The 20157-nt window shown below is 42.2% G+C and overlaps 1 protein-coding gene across 9 annotated transcripts in view; it reads left to right on the top strand.

Moving 5' to 3' along the window:
• The window catches only part of ubr4 (ubiquitin protein ligase E3 component n-recognin 4), a 46703-nt gene that overhangs the window by 22298 nt on the left and 4248 nt on the right, over positions 1 to 20157 (top strand). For 3 of the 9 annotated variants that reach the window (XM_062563863.1, XM_062563848.1, XM_062563853.1), the window contains 51 exons: positions 39 to 222; positions 486 to 687; positions 1005 to 1168; positions 1562 to 1778; positions 2243 to 2459; positions 3148 to 3180; positions 3452 to 3515; positions 3610 to 3744; positions 4252 to 4426; positions 4589 to 4720; positions 4931 to 5052; positions 5437 to 5548; positions 5658 to 5788; positions 6125 to 6302; positions 6784 to 6888; positions 7267 to 7422; positions 7634 to 7802; positions 7974 to 8178; positions 8254 to 8367; positions 8879 to 9112; positions 9196 to 9345; positions 9449 to 9676; positions 9777 to 9855; positions 9957 to 10202; positions 10379 to 10547; positions 10760 to 10904; positions 11133 to 11218; positions 11305 to 11392; positions 11801 to 11994; positions 12073 to 12312; positions 12399 to 12537; positions 12765 to 12890; positions 13194 to 13322; positions 13430 to 13779; positions 14164 to 14254; positions 14367 to 14451; positions 14822 to 14949; positions 15186 to 15315; positions 15439 to 15599; positions 15764 to 15873; positions 16183 to 16324; positions 16550 to 16631; positions 16789 to 16962; positions 17246 to 17367; positions 17489 to 17686; positions 17869 to 17949; positions 18594 to 18681; positions 18866 to 18993; positions 19291 to 19398; positions 19572 to 19688; positions 19790 to 19980. In XM_062563863.1, the coding sequence (XP_062419847.1) occupies positions 39 to 222; positions 486 to 687; positions 1005 to 1168; positions 1562 to 1778; positions 2243 to 2459; positions 3148 to 3180; positions 3452 to 3515; positions 3610 to 3744; positions 4252 to 4426; positions 4589 to 4720; positions 4931 to 5052; positions 5437 to 5548; positions 5658 to 5788; positions 6125 to 6302; positions 6784 to 6888; positions 7267 to 7422; positions 7634 to 7802; positions 7974 to 8178; positions 8254 to 8367; positions 8879 to 9112; positions 9196 to 9345; positions 9449 to 9676; positions 9777 to 9855; positions 9957 to 10202; positions 10379 to 10547; positions 10760 to 10904; positions 11133 to 11218; positions 11305 to 11392; positions 11801 to 11994; positions 12073 to 12312; positions 12399 to 12537; positions 12765 to 12890; positions 13194 to 13322; positions 13430 to 13779; positions 14164 to 14254; positions 14367 to 14451; positions 14822 to 14949; positions 15186 to 15315; positions 15439 to 15599; positions 15764 to 15873; positions 16183 to 16324; positions 16550 to 16631; positions 16789 to 16962; positions 17246 to 17367; positions 17489 to 17686; positions 17869 to 17949; positions 18594 to 18681; positions 18866 to 18993; positions 19291 to 19398; positions 19572 to 19688; positions 19790 to 19980 (7554 nt within the window). The remainder of the gene's footprint in view (positions 1 to 38; positions 223 to 485; positions 688 to 1004; positions 1169 to 1561; positions 1779 to 2242; positions 2460 to 3147; positions 3181 to 3451; positions 3516 to 3609; positions 3745 to 4251; positions 4427 to 4588; positions 4721 to 4930; positions 5053 to 5436; positions 5549 to 5657; positions 5789 to 6124; positions 6303 to 6783; positions 6889 to 7266; positions 7423 to 7633; positions 7803 to 7973; positions 8179 to 8253; positions 8368 to 8878; positions 9113 to 9195; positions 9346 to 9448; positions 9677 to 9776; positions 9856 to 9956; positions 10203 to 10378; positions 10548 to 10759; positions 10905 to 11132; positions 11219 to 11304; positions 11393 to 11800; positions 11995 to 12072; positions 12313 to 12398; positions 12538 to 12764; positions 12891 to 13193; positions 13323 to 13429; positions 13780 to 14163; positions 14255 to 14366; positions 14452 to 14821; positions 14950 to 15185; positions 15316 to 15438; positions 15600 to 15763; positions 15874 to 16182; positions 16325 to 16549; positions 16632 to 16788; positions 16963 to 17245; positions 17368 to 17488; positions 17687 to 17868; positions 17950 to 18593; positions 18682 to 18865; positions 18994 to 19290; positions 19399 to 19571; positions 19689 to 19789; positions 19981 to 20157) is intronic. The other 6 variants (XM_062563868.1, XM_062563857.1, XM_062563850.1 and 3 more) reach the window with 5 other exon arrangements.

Raw genomic sequence — 20157 nt, 5'->3', positions numbered from 1 at the left:
AGTCAACTATGCCAACTATTTCTCCTCGCCTTTTGTAGGTCTAACGGCAGCAGCAGCAGCAGCAGCAAGATATCGCCCGCTCTGTGCCAGTGGTCTGAGGTCATGAACCACCCAGGCTTGGTGTGCTGCGTGCAGCAGACCACTGGCATTCCATTGGTCATCATGATCAAGCCAGACACCTTCCTCATCCAAGAGATTAAAACTCTGCCAGCCAAAGCTAAGGTAAGGACCACTTCCTGTATTGATGAGGAAGAGTCCTTAGCTTTTCCTCTTTTATCAAGAACATAACATAAAAACTATACTGTGATTGCGATTAAAATTAAATTAATTGTGCGTGACTATTTGATGTAGGAACCAACCTATATGGAGCGCCTTTGTTCAGTTAAAATGATAATTAAGCATGAAATTGAAGTGGGAATTGGTAAAAGTGTCGCTCATCGAGCCATTTCTTAAGATCAAATCACTTAATTTAATCTTTTCCCCAGATTCAAGATATGGTAGCCATCCGACACACGGCCAGCAATGAGCAGCAGCGTACCACCATGATTCTCCTCTGTGAGGATGGAAGCCTACGAATCTACATGGCCAATGTGGACAACACCTCTTACTGGCTCCAGCCCTCACTGCAGCCTAGCTGTGGCATTAGTATCATGAAGCCGGTCCGCAAGCGCAAAGCTGCTGCCACTGGTGAGTGCAACTATTTTTTTCATCAACAGCGAATGGTTTCCAACATGAAACATAGAATCCGTCTGAACTACGAGCATACAAAAGTGATCATCACTTGAGATAATAGGTTTTATTTTTAAATGTTGTCACTTTTTGTGAAAGATTCTGTCAACGCGTTTAGTACCTTCTGTGGAGCATTCTCAGTCACATGAGTAAGCCAGGAGACATAAAGCGTTCCCTAAAATACGGAAAAGTTAGGGATTGTGACGCTTCCTTTCGTAACATATGCTGTATGCCGGGCAAATCTTCATGATGTAATGCAAGGATTTTACCTTCAGCCACCCGGACCTCCAGTCAGGTGACTTTCCCAGTGGACTTCTTTGAACACAACCAGCAGCTGACAGAGGTGGAGTTTGGAGGCAATGACTTGCTGCAAGTCTACAATGGACAGCAGATCAAACACAGGCTCAACTCCGCTGGGATGTATGTGGCCAACACAAAGGTATGGACGTTTTAATAGAATCATTAGAAGGTGTTATTATGTTAGAATATAATGAATAAATAGTGTCAGGAAGGGGTCTTTGTTTTATGCCTCTTTTTTTTTTACTGTAAAAGCTAAAAAATAAAAAATAATTATAATGGATTGTACTACTCCTTTTTTCAATATTCACATCGTATACTGGCACGGTCATCAGTGTAATTTGCCCACCGGTGTGCAATTTAACTAGTAACGTGTTAATATGCATGCAGACTGAATAAATAATGGACAAACCAGCATTTTACAATGGATTATTTTTCCTAAACCAGCCTGACACCGTAATCTAATGTTTATATTGTAGGTATAGTATTCATAGACCAAACAACAAATGTTTTCATTCTGGTCATGTCCTCATAGCCTGGGGGATTCACCGTGGAAGCGGTCAACAACAACAGCTCAATGGTGATGACGGGCATGAGGGTGCAGGTGGGCACCCAAGCCATCGAGAGGGCTCCGTCCTATGTGGAGGTCTTTGGCCGCACCATGCAGATAAACCTGACGAGAGCCCGGTGGTTCGACTTGCCCTTCACCAGAGAGGAGGCCCTGCAGGCGGACAAGAAGCTGTCCATCTTTAGTAAGAGCGAGAACGGGCTCTGCTTGGAGACTAACAATCATATTTTAAACCTATTACTTCATACATATATTTCCGTCATACATTTTGCAAGTTACAGAAAAAACACGAAAACATTACAAATTTGGATGTATTTCGTATCACATTTCCTCATTCTTTGCATATCCATCCAACTTGTATATAAAAAGATTATCCCATTGGAATTGTTTTTTCCTTGTGACCTTTTAGGCCGCTGTCCATACATTTGTTTTGTTTTTCTCGGCTCAAACATTTTTACTTTGACATGGATAATTGCAATCGGCTGCAATAAAGGTTCATAATGAATGAATTGTATGCATTCATTGCAATAGTTATAACCAAACACGTTGTTCTTATTCATAGCAGTTTAACTTGGGATCACATTTGAATTCACTGCGGACTTTTCAGAAGCCATTATCTGATGCTGTTTTTTCTTCCTGCTCTCAAAGTTGGCGCCTCTGTGGACCCAGCTGGAGTCACCATGCTTGACTCAATAAAGATCTACGGTAAAACCAAAGAGCAGTTTGGCTGGCCTGAGGAGCCACCAGAGGACTTCTCTTCCGCCTCGGTGAACAACGTCTGCAGTCCCAACCTTAACCAGGGCAATGGATCCTCCGAGGGAGACATAGCCACCCCGACCACCACCAACGGCACTGTGCTGGAGAGGTATGATCTTTCCACTCAAGTTTCATGAGGTCAACACGATTTGGCATTTACAAATGTAGTTATTTATAGATAGTGTTAATGTTTTTCTCTTTTGAATGATCTACTGATCAATTTTATGTTAACTACAGTACCAGTCAAAAGTGTGTCCTCTTGTGTCCAAACAGTCAATAAAAAGGTACAGTACCAGTCAAAAGTTTGGACACACTTTTGTCTGTTACTGTACCTTTTTCTTGACCGTTTCATATCTTGCCATTCTCTCGATGTTTATCCTTTCAATGGCTGTGGGCAAATCAATAAGCAGTTCTGTTATATTGGATTTTATTTGTTTTTTGTTGTGATACGTACAGGTATTTTGTTGATTCCACAAAACATAACAGTGGTTATTTTGTATAGAAATTGTTTGCTAAATGCTAATATATGTTGTAAATATCCATGTTTAAACACTATGATTAATGTGACATATCCATATTGCCAACTTCTAGCATATCTTCATGAGTCCAGCTAGTTTTAACATTGGGGGGGTGGGTTCTCTTAAAAAGTATATAGTGCATGGCAATTGTGATGTCATCTTTTCTTGCATGCTTCTCTTTTGTTCAATGAATCATTTAATTTCACTTGTTTCTTTCTGTGATCCTCACACTTTTTTTTTTTGTTCTTTTTCTTTTGCTCCCAAAAATACAATAAAAAGTTGTGAAACTGAGTCCTTATCAACCTTGGACCGGTTAGTAAATGCCTTTTCTCTGCTTGCTTGTTTGGTTTTGTGCATGTGTGCTCGTTTGTGTGTCCATGCCTGAGACTGTGAACATGGCATGCACCATATCCACAACTAAATTATTATTTTTTTTCTGAGATTTATTCTTGCACTCATGCATTTTTGCATTTAGATCAGCACAGAATGCAACAGGTCTAGACTTGCTTAATTTTTGTTAATTGGCTGCTTTAAGGCAACATCTAGAAGAAGGAGCAGTCTTCATCTCCTTTCTTAATTTCAGGTTGGTAGTCAGCTCCCTTGAGGCGTTGGAAAGCTGCTTTGCAGTAGGTTCCTCCAGTGAAAGGGTAAGTTCATATTTTTCTTCATCGACTTAATAACAAACTTGAATGAAAATTACTGTGGTTACTTTTCATTTAACTACCTGTTTTAAATCTGTAGGAGAAAAATAAGGCTGCAGCACTTGAGTTGGCCACTCTACTCCTGTCCATGCCGACCCCTGCAGGTGTGCAGCAGCAGACCAAGGGACTCCTGGCCAGCCTGCACACCAGTCGAACTGCCTACCACACCCACAAGGTGAAGAACAAACCAATTTGTCAGCCAAAATCACTGCGTCTTTCTTGTCTACTGTGTATTTACCGTGATCAACAAAAATGTTTGTATACTTGATCATAACCCTCGATCATCATTAGCCCCAGAAAAGTATTGAAATACATTCAACCGTTCAAATTACTAAGTAAAAAATAAAATGTGACCAGCTGTAATGTTAAGTGAGGAAGGGACAATCTGTGCACCAGAGGAAAATAGTGAGGTGTTCTGTATGCCAACATGATTACTAGAAATTTTACTGGAAGTTTGTAGCCAGCATTGCAGAAAGAAGTTAGTGCTTATTAAAAACATTTATCAACATTTTATCTATAAACTGTATGCATGTCAGAGCATTTTGTTTGAGACAGGTCCCTCAGAAGGGCGAAAACATGTTTGAGGCATTCAAGGACTATTCGGTGTTAGATTCCGTGCTCATTCTCTATGTTAATTCTGAAGAATACAACAAACCTAAACAATCTGCCTCTGTGTCATCAGGACCAGTCCCTGCTGAGTAACGCAGTGCAGTGTCTGAATAGCTCCAGCCGCGAGGGAAGGGACCTCGACCCAGATGTCTTCCAGAGACTAGTGATCACCGCCCGCTCCATTGCAATCATGAGAGCCAACAACTTGGTGCATTTCACAGAAACAAAGTCATCACTCCTTGACTCCGGTAAGAGGATCTTCTGCTGGTGGCGAAGGTTTCCCAAAGCTAGGGAATGGCAATTTGTGTACAGTATTTATATGATTACGTAATCACGCTTTATTTTATTCGCTTTTAACCGATATTGAAGGTGTATATTGAAACTTTATTTCTGTTCTTCTCTTAACTAAGACATGACAGACGATGGGCATAAACATGTGGATGGAGAAAGCTGTAATTTCATCACACAGCTGATGAATAACTTCTGGAAGCTCCATGCCCTAAAACCAAAGAACGCCTTTCTTGCGCCAGCTTGCCTGCCTGGTTAGTACAATGATTATAAATATAAAATATATGAGCATAAAACAACATATAGATCATCTTAATGACTAATCAGTTGTCCACTAACATTTTACTGTTATGTAGAACATTTGTGTTTGTATTCATAATGTATACAGCCTTTGGGTAATACTGTCATTCTGATTTAAGTCAAGGCTCTGAGTGTTTTAATGTTTTTTTTGTCTTCTAAATAAGGCCTGACTCATGTGGAAGCAACAGTAAATGCCTTGGTTGACATCATCCATGCATACTGCACATGTGAACTGGATTACATCAATGTAGCCTCAAAAATCTACATGCAAATGTTGCTGTGCACCGTAAGTATTAAATTGATCACTCAAGTTCAAATAACATGAATGTATCATTATGTACGTAAATATAAATATGATTTCATAATTTTTTCAAATTGTTATTTAAGCAACCATGAGAATAAATCATTAAACTTTAACTAATCACTGTTCCTTACAAAATATCATGGGACGTGTTAAGGTCAATAAACATTTTACCTTCACTGTTTTCATTTTACTAACCTATTTATCCAGTTTGTGCAAAGTTAAGTCAGTTTTTAATCAGGATTTGAGGGAATCAGGAAATGACTAACTATCATAAGCAGTTCAGATAGGAGCTGTTCTGTGGAACACTGTATTTAAAAGCAGAATAGAGAGACTGTCTTTAGGTAACCAATGTGGATTTGATTTCAGGACACAGCTGTGAGCTTTGCATGCAAGCAGGCTCTGATCAGAGTGCTCCGACCGAGAAACAAACGCCGACATGTGACCCTTCCGTCTCCCCCTCGCTCCAACACGCCAATGGGTATGGTTTCACAATCTTTTCATATATTTGGTAGACCAACCAACTGAAGGGCTAAACAAATAATTAAAACCTTCAATGGTCACATTGTTGGTCAAATTTTTTTTTTCAGGAGACAAGGATGATGATGACGACGACGATGCAGATGAGAAAATGCAGTCCTCGGTGCTGACTGGAGGAGACGAGGGCAGACAGGAGAGTCAGGAGCAAAGTGAAGTGGACCACGGGGACTTTGAGATGGTGGTAAGCAAACTGTACCAATTGGTCCGCCGCTTAAACTTGACATCACTTCTTTAGTGTTAACAACAGCGAGAGGAAACTAACGATAGTCAAAAATCCCCTGCACCCCTCTCTAAAAATAATAAATAAGCTGGTACAGCTGCTGCACCGGCTTTAGTTCAATTATGTAAACAAAACTCATATCATTTACTGACCGTACGTCACATAAAAACATCAAATTGCTTTCTTTTTCTTGTTTGCACATCATTAACACGACTCCTTAATTTGCCCTACGAAAAGAAATTGAACAACCTCTGATCGTGATTGACAATAAATAACATTTTTTTCTTGTTTTTTCAGTCGGAGTCCATGGTCCTAGAGACGTCAGAGAATGTCAACAATGGAAATCCATCTCCTCTGGAGGCTCTGCTAGCTGGAGCCGAAGGCTTCCCCCCCATGCTGGACATTCCTCCCGATGCAGATGATGAAACTATGGTAGAGCTGGCCATTGCTCTGAGTCTTCAGCAGGATCAACAAGGTACGTTGCCAGAAATTTTTATATAAAATGAATCATTCATTCATTCAAAAATAATTCTGTGGTAACGGAGCCCAAGAGTCCCACTCCACCTTTAGTCACTCTACTTATTTGTGATGAAATACTCCTTAAATGTCCAGAAAATAATTGTTTCAACCTAAAAATTAGACTTGGAGACAACAGGCGAGCACTGAATAGGGATCATAGAAGTTAATACCATTTACATAGTTCAGTAAAAAAATAACCACTAGTTCACAAAAGTAAAACTTGCAGGTATTGAAACGCTCCTACAACTGAATAGAAAACTCTTCAAAGTATTTAAAACCAAATGTTTCACCCTTCCTGTATATCAACCAATTTTGGTATTTGGTACCTCAAATGGTTGACCAAATCTTTATCCGGTGAAGCATCACTCTAGAAGATCAATATTTTTGTGCTGCTAATGTAGTATATAACTTAGTACATATTCTTTTCACATCTTTAGGCAGTAGCAGCAGTGCCCTTGGCCTTCAGAGCCTTGGCCTGTCTGGCCAAGCCCCAAGCTCCTCTTCACTGGATGCTGGCACCCTTTCAGACACCACCGCTTCAGGTAAAAAAAAAAAATAAAAAAATAAAAAAAGATAAGAAAACACCTCTTTGATAGTGTGAGATCAACAGGAAGCTAGGTTTTTATATCTGCAAGGTCACAGTGGCTAGTCAATTTCCAAATATGACAGTGTGTTAAAATTCCATTTTTAGGCTCATCTCATCTGTTGCACATCTTGTGGTTTTAGTTCAGTATTTTAGAATTCATTTGTTTATCCTCAGACTGACTTATTTGCTCTATTAGGTAGTATTTATATACAGCAATGCCTGCAATTGTTTCTATGTGAGAAAAAAGGGCATTGGTATACGGCATGCTTTACACATTGTTGGTGGACAACTCAAACAATAATTTATGATGACTGCAGTATATTTGCTGTTACAGCTGTTGCTATGATTTCAGCCCCGGCATCAGATGACGAGGGCAGCACAGCAGCTACTGACGGCTCCACACTGCGGACCTCCCCAGCTGAGCATGGCGGCAGTGTGGGCTCAGAGAGTGGAGGCTCTGCCATTGACTCCGTAGCGGGCGAGCACAGTGGTGAGTTTTCAGAGCACATTTATTTATTTTTTCCCACCTTGATATTAAGAATGTTATATTTGCTATGAGGTTATACCTACGATGATGCTTTTGAGGTCTCAATCATTTTTAGAAACCCGTCTTGCTCTTTCATTGAAAGAACTAAACCGTAACACTTTGTTGTGTTTCCGGTTTGCTTAGTTGCCGTTCATGAATATGTGTATGTGTACAGTGTCGGGACGTAGCAGCGCCTATGGTGACACAACAGTGGAAGGCCACCCTGCGGGTCCAGGCAGCGTGAGCTCTAGCACTGGAGCTATCAGCACTACCACAGCGCAGCAGGAAGGCGAAGGCTCAGAGGGAGAAGGAGAGACCGAAGGAGACATCCACACGAGCAACAGGTCAGACACCACCGACGCCAAGTATGAGTTTATCTCAAGTCGAAAGGCTGAGGTTTAAACGGAAAGACAATTAGGAATTAATTTCATTTGGGCGACAGTTTTTCATCATAAAAATAAATACTATATTGTCTTCTCAGTTATGCATTTTAAACTTTTTTTCTTTTTTTTTAGGCTACACATGGTTCGTCTAATGCTGCTGGAGCGCTTGCTTCAGCACCTTTCGCAGCTCCATAATGTTGGTGGAGTCCAGGCTATCCCTTACATGCAGGTTGTCCTCATGTTGACCTCTGACCTGGATGGCGAGGATGAAAAAGATAAGGGGGCCTTGGATGACCTGCTGTCACAGCTCATTGCTGAACTCTCCATGCACAAGAAGGTAACCACCGGCTCCTCTTGATGAATCGGACTCGGTGTGTCTTTTTGTTACTCAACCATTGTTATTCCTCCGCAGGACGTTTCGAAGAAGAACGAGCGCAGCTCAATCAATGAAGTTCACCTGGTCATCATGAGGCTGCTCAGCGTCTTCATGTCTCGAACCAAGTCTGGCTCCAAATCCTCTTCCGAGGTACGTCCTCTTATCTTTTCCTAATGCAGTACTAATTCAGTTAAATGTCTATTTGAATACAGTTTGTACATACAAAGAATGTAGCAGGCACATTATTTAATTGTGGACATCAACGTTGTTTTAAAGCCTCCTCAAAGTACTCGTAGAACAGGGGTGCCCAGTTGGTTGATCTGGGAGGCCGTGCCCGTCGTTTGTTTTCTGACACACGGCGCACCGCGTATTCGTGGTCGACCGCGGGAGCTAACGGAAAACTTGTTGTGTTAATTAGCGATCCTTGCTTCCGAACAATCGCCTTTATTTAATTGAAAAGGAGAGGGGTGGCAGGAGCAAGTAAAAAAAAATGCTGTTGCTGCGTACGTCAGTGAGGAGAAGGTAACTGACAGGACTATGGAAGCGTCGGCATTGATACTGATTTAGCATTTTTCATGTAGGTAGATGACTGATTTTGTAAAGCTTTTTCCTTTGTAAAGTACTCAAAACTAAGATGCTTATATATTGTACTACATGGTAGGTGCAAACTCTTTCTCTCTTCCAGTCTTCCTCGCTTATTTCGAATGCCACAGCGACTGCCCTGCTGAGCCTCGGTTCTATTGACTACTGTCTCCACGTGCTCAAATCACTCCTGGAGTTTTGGAAGAGCCAACAGGGGGAAGAAGAGCCCACGACCACCAGCCAGCTCCTTCGCCCACACACCGCCTCCTCTCCTCCAGACATGAGCCCCTTTTTCCTGCGCCAATATGTCAAGGTATCACATCTTTATCTGTAAAACTTGAGAAAAGTATTTTCTGCAAAGGGAATATGAGCTGACTATGTTGCTCCCACCATTAGGGACACGCTGCGGATGTGTTTGAAGCCTACTCCCAGCTGTTAACGGAAATGGTGCTCCGGCTGCCGTATCAGATCAAGAAGATTGCCGACACCAACCCACGCATCCCGGCTCCTGTCTTTGACCATTCCTGGTTCTACTATCTGTCTGAGGTAACGGTTTGTGAATTGAGTGTACTATTTATTTTATTTTCCTTTTCAACCTCTGTCGACACAATAGTATGGTAAAACCCCTAATTCTGTCTCCCCTCCGCAGTATCTGATGATTCAACAGACGCCGTTCGTCAGGAGACAGGTGAGAAAGCTGCTGCTGTTTATCTGCGGCTCAAAGGAAAAATATCGCCAGCTGCGGGATCTGCACACTCTTGACTCCCATGTGCGAAGCATCAAGAAGCTCCTGGAGGAGCAGGGCATCTTCCTCCGTGCTGGTGTGGTTACTGCCACATCTGGCTCGGCTCTACAGTATGACACACTCATCAGTCTGGTGAGGGGCCCGTGATCAGTCATTACGACTACTCCGACAGAGGATTGAGATCTCTCTTTAACGGCCTCTGCTTGAGTCTAACTGGCTTCTCTTTGTGCAGATGGAGCATCTGAAAGCTTGCGCTGAAATTGCCACTCAGAGGACAATCAACTGGCAGAAGTTTTGCATGAAGGATGACTGTAAGTTGTTTGAAATCATCTTTTGACTGGAAACAAATTGTAAGGTTTGGTAATGGTTTTTATAATTTCTTTCTTTTCATCTGATTCTCTCCTCTGTCCAGCTGTGTTGTACTTCCTACTCCAGGTTAGCTTCCTGGTGGATGAAGGAGTTTCGCCTGTACTTTTGCAACTACTCTCCTGTGCCCTGTGTGGCAGTAAGGTGCTGGCCACCTCTTCCTCCTCCTCCTCCTCCTCATTCTCAGGAGGAGGCTCCAGTGGTGCTGGACAGGCAGGAGCTTCTCAGTCTTCTCAGAGCAAGTCCTCTAGTAAAAAGAGCAAAAAAGAGGACAGAGAGAAGGACAAAGAGGGTGAGGCAACAACACACTTTCTCAAACATCATTCCAGTTCTTCTCGTTTAACTCATGAAATGCTGGAATATGCTCGACCATCCGCTCACACAACCTGCTCAGTATATTTGCATTTCAAAAGTGTATTGTAAGTGCTAGTGTCTTACCTGTGTTGTATCTTTGCGGACTGAGCACAGGTGATGGAGTTGGCAGCCAGGAGGATCAGCTGTGTATGGCTTTGGTCAGTCAACTTAACAAGTTCGCAGACAAGGAGACGCTGATCCAGTTCTTGCGTTGCTTCCTGCTGGAGTCAAACTCATCTGCTGTGCGCTGGCAAGCCCACTGCTTGGCCCTTCATATCTACAGGTACTACAGATACATAACACATTAAGACGCAGATAGAAACGGTTTTACCAAACTCAACCCAAAGCAAGCCTAGTTAACACATGACAGCCTTTTTAAATACGGACTCCCTTGACCACATTTTAGACTAATGTGTCTAAATTAGCACAATGCTGAAAAGCAAAAATGCATTACGAAATTTTGTAATTCAATCTGACATGTACGTCTTTGTGTAGGAACTCCAGTAAATCTCAGCAGGAGCTGCTGCTGGAACTGACTTGGGCCATCTGGCCCGAACTGCCTGCGTATGGCCGCAAAGCTGCCCAGTTTGTCGACCTTCTTGGATACTTCTCACTCAAAACCCCTCAGACAGAGAAAAAGGTCAGCTTAAAGCCCTCACAAATTATAATGCGTTTTCTGCCTTTAACATCATTTGTTTGGTTATGCTTTATGTATCTTGCTCAAAAATATAACAAGACTTTTCATGAGTTATGATTAGATGTCTGCTCAGAGTTATTATTCTGGACATCTAAGCCTTTTTGATCATGCAGCAAAACAGATATGAGAATCTTCACGGTGTGTAAAATAATTGTCTGTTTTTTGATCCAGCTGAAGGAGTATTCTCAGAAAGCTGTGGAAATCCTGAGGGCACAGAACCATATCCTGACAAATCATCCCAACTCAAATATCTACAAGTAGGTCGACACAAACATGTTGCAACAAGAATTTGAGCAAGTGGACATGACTTACAAATGTAATGATTTCATGTTTTCTTCTGCAGCACTTTATCTGGTTTGGTGGAGTTTGATGGATTTTTTCTGGAGAGCGACCCCTGCCTGGTGTGCAACAACCCAGAAGTTCCCTTCTCGGTATGTGCAACACAACTTTTTGTAAATGAACACAACTTTTTGCGATAAAGTACACAAGATGGTTAGCTAAAAGATTTCCAGTTTTATTGATTTGTAAGATGTTATGCCACTTGCGTTGGTTATAATCAAACTATGTTTTGATTTCATTTGGTGATTCAAAACAGGGTGTAACAGATCGAGGCTAACATGTGTATCTATACAGCTACTGTTTATAAACCAACCATTGCAAACTATTCAAAAGATTGGACACACTATCTCATTAAATTCTATGAGAAAGTGTGACCATTTGACTGGTACTGTACAGTATATGCAGACAGAACAAAGACACTCGCCAAACGGCCTTTCTTAAACCCCTCCGTTATAACAGTTAGCTATTGTTTTCAACATTGTCTTTTGTTTGTCCTCCAGAATATAAAACTTTCATCGATCAAAGTGGACACCCGCTATACAACAACACAGCAGGTTGTCAAGCTCGTTGGCAGCCACACCATCAGCAAAGTCACAGTAAAAATCGGTGACCTCAAACGCACCAAAATGGTCCGCACCATCAACCTCTACTACAACAACAGGACCGTACAAGCTATTGTGGAGCTGAAAAACAAGTACGTTTTGATGTTTAGTTAGTGGCCCCGTTTCACTCTCGTATCATTTAAAAGCCTTCAACGTAACTCTCCTTTTAGGCCTGCTCGTTGGCACAAAGCTAAGAAAGTTCAGCTGACCCCAGGACAAACCGAGGTGAAGATCGACCTTCCTTTACCCATTGTCGCATCCAACCTGATGATCGAGTTCTCAGACTTTTACGAGAACTACCAGGCCTCCACTGAGACGCTGCAGTGCCCACGCTGCAGTGCGTCGGTGCCAGCCAACCCCGGAGTGTGTGGCAACTGCGGTGAGAATGTGTATCAGTGCCACAAGTGCAGGTGAGCGGCAGGTTTCCTTCTGCAGGTCTGTGAAAGTGTGGAAATGTTCGGGGACAGAACTTTAATTGGTGGTTGTTGTCTCTTAGGTCTATCAACTACGACGAAAAAGACCCCTTCCTGTGCAACGCGTGTGGTTTCTGCAAATATGCCAGATTTGACTTTATGCTATATGCCAGACCTTGCTGTGCTGTGGATCCCATTGAGAATGAGGAGGACCGTAAAAAAGTAAGCGGTCACTCTTGTGTGATAAGGAAGGCTGTTTTAAATAATCAGCTTGCGTAGCAAAGATGACTTAGTAGATCTAAGTAGATCTGCATCACTATGCACTATTCTTCACTGCATCTCTTAATCTTTTAATTAGGGGTGCAACAGATCACACCGTGATCCGAACAGATCATGGATCGATCTGTGATCGGTACACCACTACTTTTAATGTATTCTTCTGTTATTAGGCCGTGACCAATATCAACACCCTGCTGGACAAAGCTGACCGGGTCTACCACCAGCTGATGGGCCACCGGCCACAGCTGGAGAGCCTCCTGTCTAAGGTCAACGAGGCTGCACCAGAGAAACCACAGGTCAGACACGAGACGGGCCTGAACACAGGCAACGTGAAGGAGGTCTCTGTGACCGTATTTGCTTTGAACTGGAATGCCATGTATATAATGTATCAAAGACGTACCTGGTATATTAGTTACAACAGGCCTATCAAAATAGTATGTAAAACTGTGTTTGCAGTTGACCATAAGTATTAGCTTGGCAGTATAACGGTAAACTCGCCCTCATTGTTAATCCTTCTATCAGAACTGCCAAAAATATTAGAAACAGTTTTTGTAATTGTGTGTTTTGGATTTGTTTTCTTTTTCTTCATTGCCCCTCAGGATGACGCTGGAGGAGGTGCAGGACCTGGTACGTCATCTTCTAACGTGAACAGATACATTCAGCAGCTCGCTCAAGAGTACAGCGGAGACTGCAAGACGTCATTTGATGAACTGTCCAAGATTATACAGGTCGGAGAGGCAAAATAGTTTGTTTTCCTGTTACTAGGAAAATCACAAAGTAATTTGTGGTTTCTGTTATCACACATAACGTTGGCCTCTCTTTCTTTATGTTACAGAAAGTGCTTGCCTCACGAAAAGAGCTCCTAGAGTATGATCTGCAGCAGAGAGAGGCTGCCACTAGGTCGTCCCGCAGCAGCAGCAGCCATCAGCCCACCATCACCGCCAGTCAGTACCGCGCTCTCTCCGTGCTGGGCTGCGGACACACGTCCTCAAACAAGTGCTACGGCTGCGCCTCAGCTGTGACGGGTCATTGTATCACGCTCCTTCGCGCACTGGCCACCAACCCAGCTCTCCGGCAGATCCTGGTCCTCCAGGGTCTCATCCGTGAGCTGTTTGAGTATAACCTGCGGCGAGGTACAGCGGCCATGAGGGAGGAGGTGCGCCAGTTGGTCTGTCTCCTCACCAGGTTTGTTCCTCCCCTGTCTTTTAACGTGCAGTCAGTCTCCCTGCTGCCACACACTCAGGAAAAGAGGATTTATCCCCATGCTAATGTGTTACATAGTGGAACGTTTTTTTATTGAGGGAAAAATCAGCCCCTCACTGCTTTCCTCCTCGATGCATATTAGTTTGTTCAGAAGCAACAGGCAGGCAGAGTCGCTTGTAGCCTTTTAGAGAAGTATGATTGATGATTGAGTTATAATGCTCAATGAGTTGTGGTAATCATGACATACACTGTACATCTAGATTCATTTTTTGCTTTTTACTTTTAACTATTGATGTTGCAGGGTGTTTTAGTGGTGCTTTTAATATGACCCTGTTTCTTTTTCCCCCTCAAATTGTCTGGCTTCAGAGATCATCCAGAGGCCACCCAACAAATGAATGACCTCATTATTGCCAAGGTGTCAGCTGCGCTCAAAGGCCACTGGGCAAATCCTGACCTGGTATGACCTCTTACATGTCCTACTGGGTTCGGAGAAAATGTCAATAAAAAAAACTGGACTTTGCGGAACAATTTCACATTTTGATACGAAGCTGCCTTTATGTATTCAACAGGTTAGTAATCTACAGTATGAAATGCTGCTGCTGACGGACTCTATTTCAAAAGAAGGAGGATGCTGGGAGTTACGATTGCGTTGTGGTAAGTCAGATATCCTGAACTCATCTACTCCAACATATCATATCGTTCATCTTGTGGGGATTAGTTTCATGGGAAGATTCGTTTGCCTTAGTCTAAATAGATTCAAGTGCCTTTTTTGTGTGTAATGTTTCAATTCTGTGTATGAGTTTGGTCTAGTTAACAATGTGGTGCATCACAAATCACCTTATACATCAAACTACCTTCCAACGCCCAAATTCTCTGATGTCTCATGAATCATCACTTGGAAATACTTTTTCAATTGTTACCATGTCATGTTTTCAGAAAGCTATGTTGGAGTGTTAATTATCTAAGAGTTGCAATTACTGGTTATAGTTTTCAATCTAATTGCATTGTATTTTTGTCCTTCTAGCCCTCAGCCTGTTCCTCATGTCGGTCAATATAAAGACGCCTGTAGTGGTGGAGAACATCACTCTCATGTGCTTGAGAATCCTGCAAAAGCTGATCAAGCCCCCAGCTCCCACTAGCAAGAAGAACAAGGTAAAGATGCCATAACTGCCATTAAGCTATTGCTCTGTTAGGGTTTCCCTTTGCTCATTAGAGAAACCGTGCAAGTTATAAACTACACAGAAAACAGAAGATTTATACATCCTATATCTAATTTAAAATACACCAGCTTTGGAAATGTAACAATTACAAGTGCAGTGTCTCCCAGTTACCAGTTGTTTGTGTTATGTTGCCCAACACCCCAGTATATGTTTGCTTTTGCTTTATAGGATACTGCAATTGAGTCCCTAACCACAGTCAGGCCATACAGCAATGAAATCCACGCACAGGCCCAACTCTGGCTCAAGAAGGACCCCAAAGCAACTTATGAGGCCTGGAAAAAGTGTCTCCCAGCAAGATGTAAGCACGGTGTCTTAAAAAAATTCACTTTATATCAGTGCAGCAAGATGGTCCCCATATAGTTTATCAGTTAAATAATGTTGAGTTGTGGTGATTTTTACTGTTACTTTTGTCTGTTAACAGGTCAGGAAAATGTGTTAAAGCCCCAGGGGAAAACTGAGTTGCGAAGGCAGTACCTGTTGGAGAAGTATGTTTGGAAGTGGAAGCAGTTCATGAGGTCCAGAAAAGGTGATGGCCTCTTCCCTCGTCTGCTCAAACTGAGCCACAACAACTGGCTGCGACAGGTAAACCTTTTTTTAATTCTGTTTTGTTGGAAGTAGTGTTCGGCCTGTTTATTAGCGTCAAAAGTGAATATTTAGAGTCGGTACTCAAATAAAAAAACTGAGGCGTGTTGTTTTACAAACTTGGTAAATTCATATTTTCTGACTAAAGTTGTATTCTTTTGCAGGTCCTTTTCACACCTGCCACTCAGGCAGCCAGACAGGCAGCTTGCACTATTGTGGAGGCCCTAACCACGATCCCCAGCCGCAAGCAACAGGTCCTGGACCTGCTCACCAGGTATGACCTTCAAACAAAAAAACTGCAGGTTACATTATGCAACGTTAGGAAAGTTCATGCATTGAACAACTTTACTATTGCCAAATGTTAGGAAACCCTGCTTGTTAGTGCAAGTACTGTAGCTGATTCTACTCTTGATAGGCATCACATGTCTGTCTGCTTTATTGAGAGTTAACAAATGTCTCCTGAAGTACGAGAACTGTTAAAATAATCATCAAATATCCAGCAACGGTAGTTTTCGGCCGGACACTCAGTAGGTTTGAGCATCTTGGTGTAAAATGACTGTTCCTGTGTCCGTGTGTCCGTCAGTTATCTGGATGAGTTGTGTGTAGCTGGAGAGTGTGCGGTGGAGTACCTGAGTCTGTACCAGAAGTTGATCAAGCCAACACACTGGAAGGTTTACCTGGCAGCCCGCGGAGTCCTGCCGTACATCGGTAACCTGATCACCAAGGTAATGGCCCAACAGTATTTCAATTTACAATTAGATGAAATGTAGTAATACCTGTTTGGTCCAATGCTTTCCTTAAAAATATAAAAAGTTACAGGCTGGGAAGTACACTTCTTTCATTTGAAGGACGTTGCATTGTGCTTCTTTTAATGTTCTTTTCAAATGGAGGTTTATATGTCTGGATGTTTACCAGCTGACCAGATCTTTACTTTTCAATTTTCTGTTTAGGAAATAGCCAACCTGCTGTCTCTGGAGGAGGCGACACTGAGCACAGATTTACAACAAGGCTACGCCCTCAAGAGCTTGACTGGTACGTCGCTTTTAGTTTGTCTGAACATTAAAAGTACATCAGGGTTTAGAGGAGACTTTCAACACCATTAGAATAAATCATAGATAAATATTATTCCACAAGTTAAACCTCTTGCTTATTAATTTGGGACTGTTTTGTTTTTTGTTTTTTTGAGCAGGATTGCTCTCTTCATTCGTGGAGGTGGAGTCTATTAAGCGCCATTTCAAAAGTAGGTTGGTTGGAACAGTGCTGAACGGCTACTTGTGTCTGAGGAAACTGGTGGTGCAGCGCACTAAGCTCATCGATGAGACTCAGGACATGCTGCTGGAGATGCTGGAGGACATGACAACAGGTCAGTACCGATTCAAGTTTTACACAGGATTTTCTAACCACGTCACAACTTGTGCTTCCACTGCTCTAATCACAATTAGGAAATGCATTCATTCATTCAAATTTTTTGTCATTTATTACAGCTTCAATATTCCAATATATTTAATAAAGCACAAAGTATGCATCTGTTTTTCTACAATGTGAATGTTTTGGATGAGATAATTCAGCAGATATCAGTCATTATATATTGTTTATATGTGTCTTTATTAACATCAGCATGTTAAATCCTTTTGTGCTGTTCGTAGGTACTGAGTCTGAAACCAAAGCCTTCATGGCGGTGTGCATAGAGACTGCAAAACGGTACAACCTGGATGACTACAGGACACCGGTGTTCATTTTTGAGAGACTGTGCAGCATCATCTACCCTGTGAGTTCCCTTTACCTTGGTGCACTCGCATCGGTAAAGCCCCTCGGAGTAATGCTCTAAGATGCAGTGCAGCCGTGGATCTGTCTTCATCTGGCATTTTTGTTTCCCCTTTTGTGTTTAGGAAGAGAACGAGGTGACAGAGTTCTTTGTGACCTTGGAGAAGGATCCTCAGCAGGAGGACTTCCTGCAAGGCCGCATGCCAGGAAACCCTTACAGCAGCAACGAGCCCGGCATTGGCCCACTGATGAGGGACATCAAGAACAAAATCTGCCAAGACTGCGACCTGGTGGCGCTTCTTGAAGACGACAGTGGCATGGAGGTAAAATGTGCATTTTATTCACTATATTACTCACTATATAATATTTATAAAAATATTCTTTGTTATTAAACTTGCCTCCACTAGATACATAGTGACAGCTGTTTTGAAACTAGTTTATATCAGATTCTTAATGGTTGCTCATTGAAATCTGAACGCTGCCTTGATGCCTCTGTTTTCCTCAGCTTCTGGTCAACAACAAAATCATTAGCTTGGATCTGTCAGTGGGGGAGGTGTACAAGAAGGTCTGGTGCCCTACAAATGAGGTGAGTCCTAATGAGTTTGATTAAGAGCATTTTGAATGCAAGTTAAAGAATCTTTTAGCTTCTGCTATAAGAAATGTTTTAATGACTCATGCACTCAATAGTGGGCCATTTGCATCCACACATCCCCAATAGAGTCTCATGGAGAGAGATAGGAAGAGATGCATGTTTTAAATGTCCAGAAAAGTTTTCATATTTCAGAAACAGTGTGATTTAGGGGTCATTCATTCAAGAGAAACTCTTAACTTTTTAACTGCAGTGCTACTAGTTGGATGCAGATGGATTAAACAGACCTCAAATAGGGCTGGTTGATAATTTAATATGATAATTTATTGTCTTTCAAATTATTTCATCCCTCAATCACAAATCAAGGTATTTGGATTAAAAATCATCCAGGCCTAATCTCCTCAGCCACATGTTTGCCCACTTATGTCCATCACAGTCCCTTCCTATCACCCCCCATAAGGCTCTCTGACCTGCCGCTATAAATTTCCTTTCATCTTTCTGCTTCTACTCCTCAATCTAGAAATGGGGCGTTGACAATGTAGAAGCTAAAGATGCTTAAACCTCCGTTAAACTGGGACTTCATATCATTTGTAATAAAGAGATATTGTTACTCATGGAGATGTCTTGCTTTTTTCTCCAAGGGTGAGCCAATGAGAATCATCTATCGAATGAGAGGTCTGCTGGGAGATGCCACGGAGGAGTTCATAGAGTCATTGGACTCAACAACAGGTGAGAGCTACAATTTAATGACAATATTTTTGTGTGAGAAATTTAATATATTAATGCGGTGTTACCATTGTCAGAGAGTAGCCTCAGGGACCTGCTCTGTGCCATCAAAAGTGTCAACATTCAACACCTTCTTAAAAGGGTACTGGAAAAGAATTTAATGTATGTTTATCTCACCAAATAACAGATGAGGAGGAGGATGATGAGGAGGTGTACAAGATGGCAGGAGTCATGGCACAGTGTGGCGGACTGGAGTGTATGCTCAGTCGGCTCTCTGGAATCAAAGATTTTAAACAAGGAAGACATCTTCTCACTGTAAGTCCTTAAACAATAAAGCTGTTGTTTGCTTTCTAACCTTTGAAGCATACTGAATCTGTCTTTTTTTATTCAACTTCATCAGATCTCCAAGCTTAATCATGTGACGTAGATCATTTCTATCCTGTTACTCTCCTTAAGAGGACCGCGGCTGTTAAAAATTGCCGACCATACAAAGATTAATTTTAAGTGTGTGTTTTTTTTTTTTTTTAAACGAGGAACAGGGGAAAGGCAGCAAGCTCTTATTCCTTAAATAAGCGTAATCAGTAATAAAGAAGACACCTGTCTCCCTCACAGGTCCTTCTGAAGCTGTTCAGTTACTGTGTGAAGGTGAAGATCAACAGGCAGCAGCTGGTCAAACCGGAAATGAACACACTCAACGTCATGCTGGGAACTCTGAACCTGGTGGGTGTTAAAATGACTTTATAAAATTGTGTTGTGTAGTCTAATTATTGGGGGGGGGGGGTGGTTCTGCAATTTTATGAGTCAAACTAAAGTTGTATTGCAACGCTTTCTTAAGGCAGTTTAACAGTTACTTTTGGTGTCATAAGAAACTCTTATATCCGTTTTGCTCTCAGGCTTTAGTGGCAGAACAGGAGAGTAAGGACAGTGGTGGAGCCTCCATAGCGGAGCAGGTTCTGAGCATCATGGAGATCATTCTGGACGAAGCTAATGCAGAGATTTCAGAGGACAAGGTGGGCATCCAAAAATCGAATCCGGCCTCCTGAAAAGAAAAAAATTCTGTTTTTTTCTATTGGCTGTGTAAATCCAACGGAAACTGGCTTGTCGCTTGTAGGGCAACCTGCTGCTGACCGGAGACAAAGATCAGCTGGTCATGTTGTTGGACCAGATCAACACCCCGTTTGTGCGCTCCAACCCCAGCGTGCTGCAGGGTCTGCTGCGCATCATCCCATACCTGTCCTTTGGGGAATTGGAGAAGATGAGGATCTTGGTGGAACGATTCAAACCATGTTGCAGCTTCGACAAGTAGGAATCACTCAAATAAATGCACGATGGAAGTTTTTGAAGTCAATATTGTTGGATGAATGTAAACATTTACAGGTGAAGAAGTTACGCTATAAAACCAGGCTGATTACAGCAGATACATATGACCCTTCCTGTTTGCTTTTAGAGCTTATGACAAAGTAGAATTGACCCCTGACT

The sequence above is a fragment of the Pungitius pungitius genome, chromosome 1 (assembly GCF_949316345.1).
Source record: "Pungitius pungitius chromosome 1, fPunPun2.1, whole genome shotgun sequence".
Lineage (NCBI taxonomy): Eukaryota > Metazoa > Chordata > Actinopteri > Perciformes > Gasterosteidae > Pungitius > Pungitius pungitius.
The sequence above is the reverse complement of the archived record's forward strand: the minus strand, read 5'-3'. Positions and strand labels throughout refer to the sequence as shown.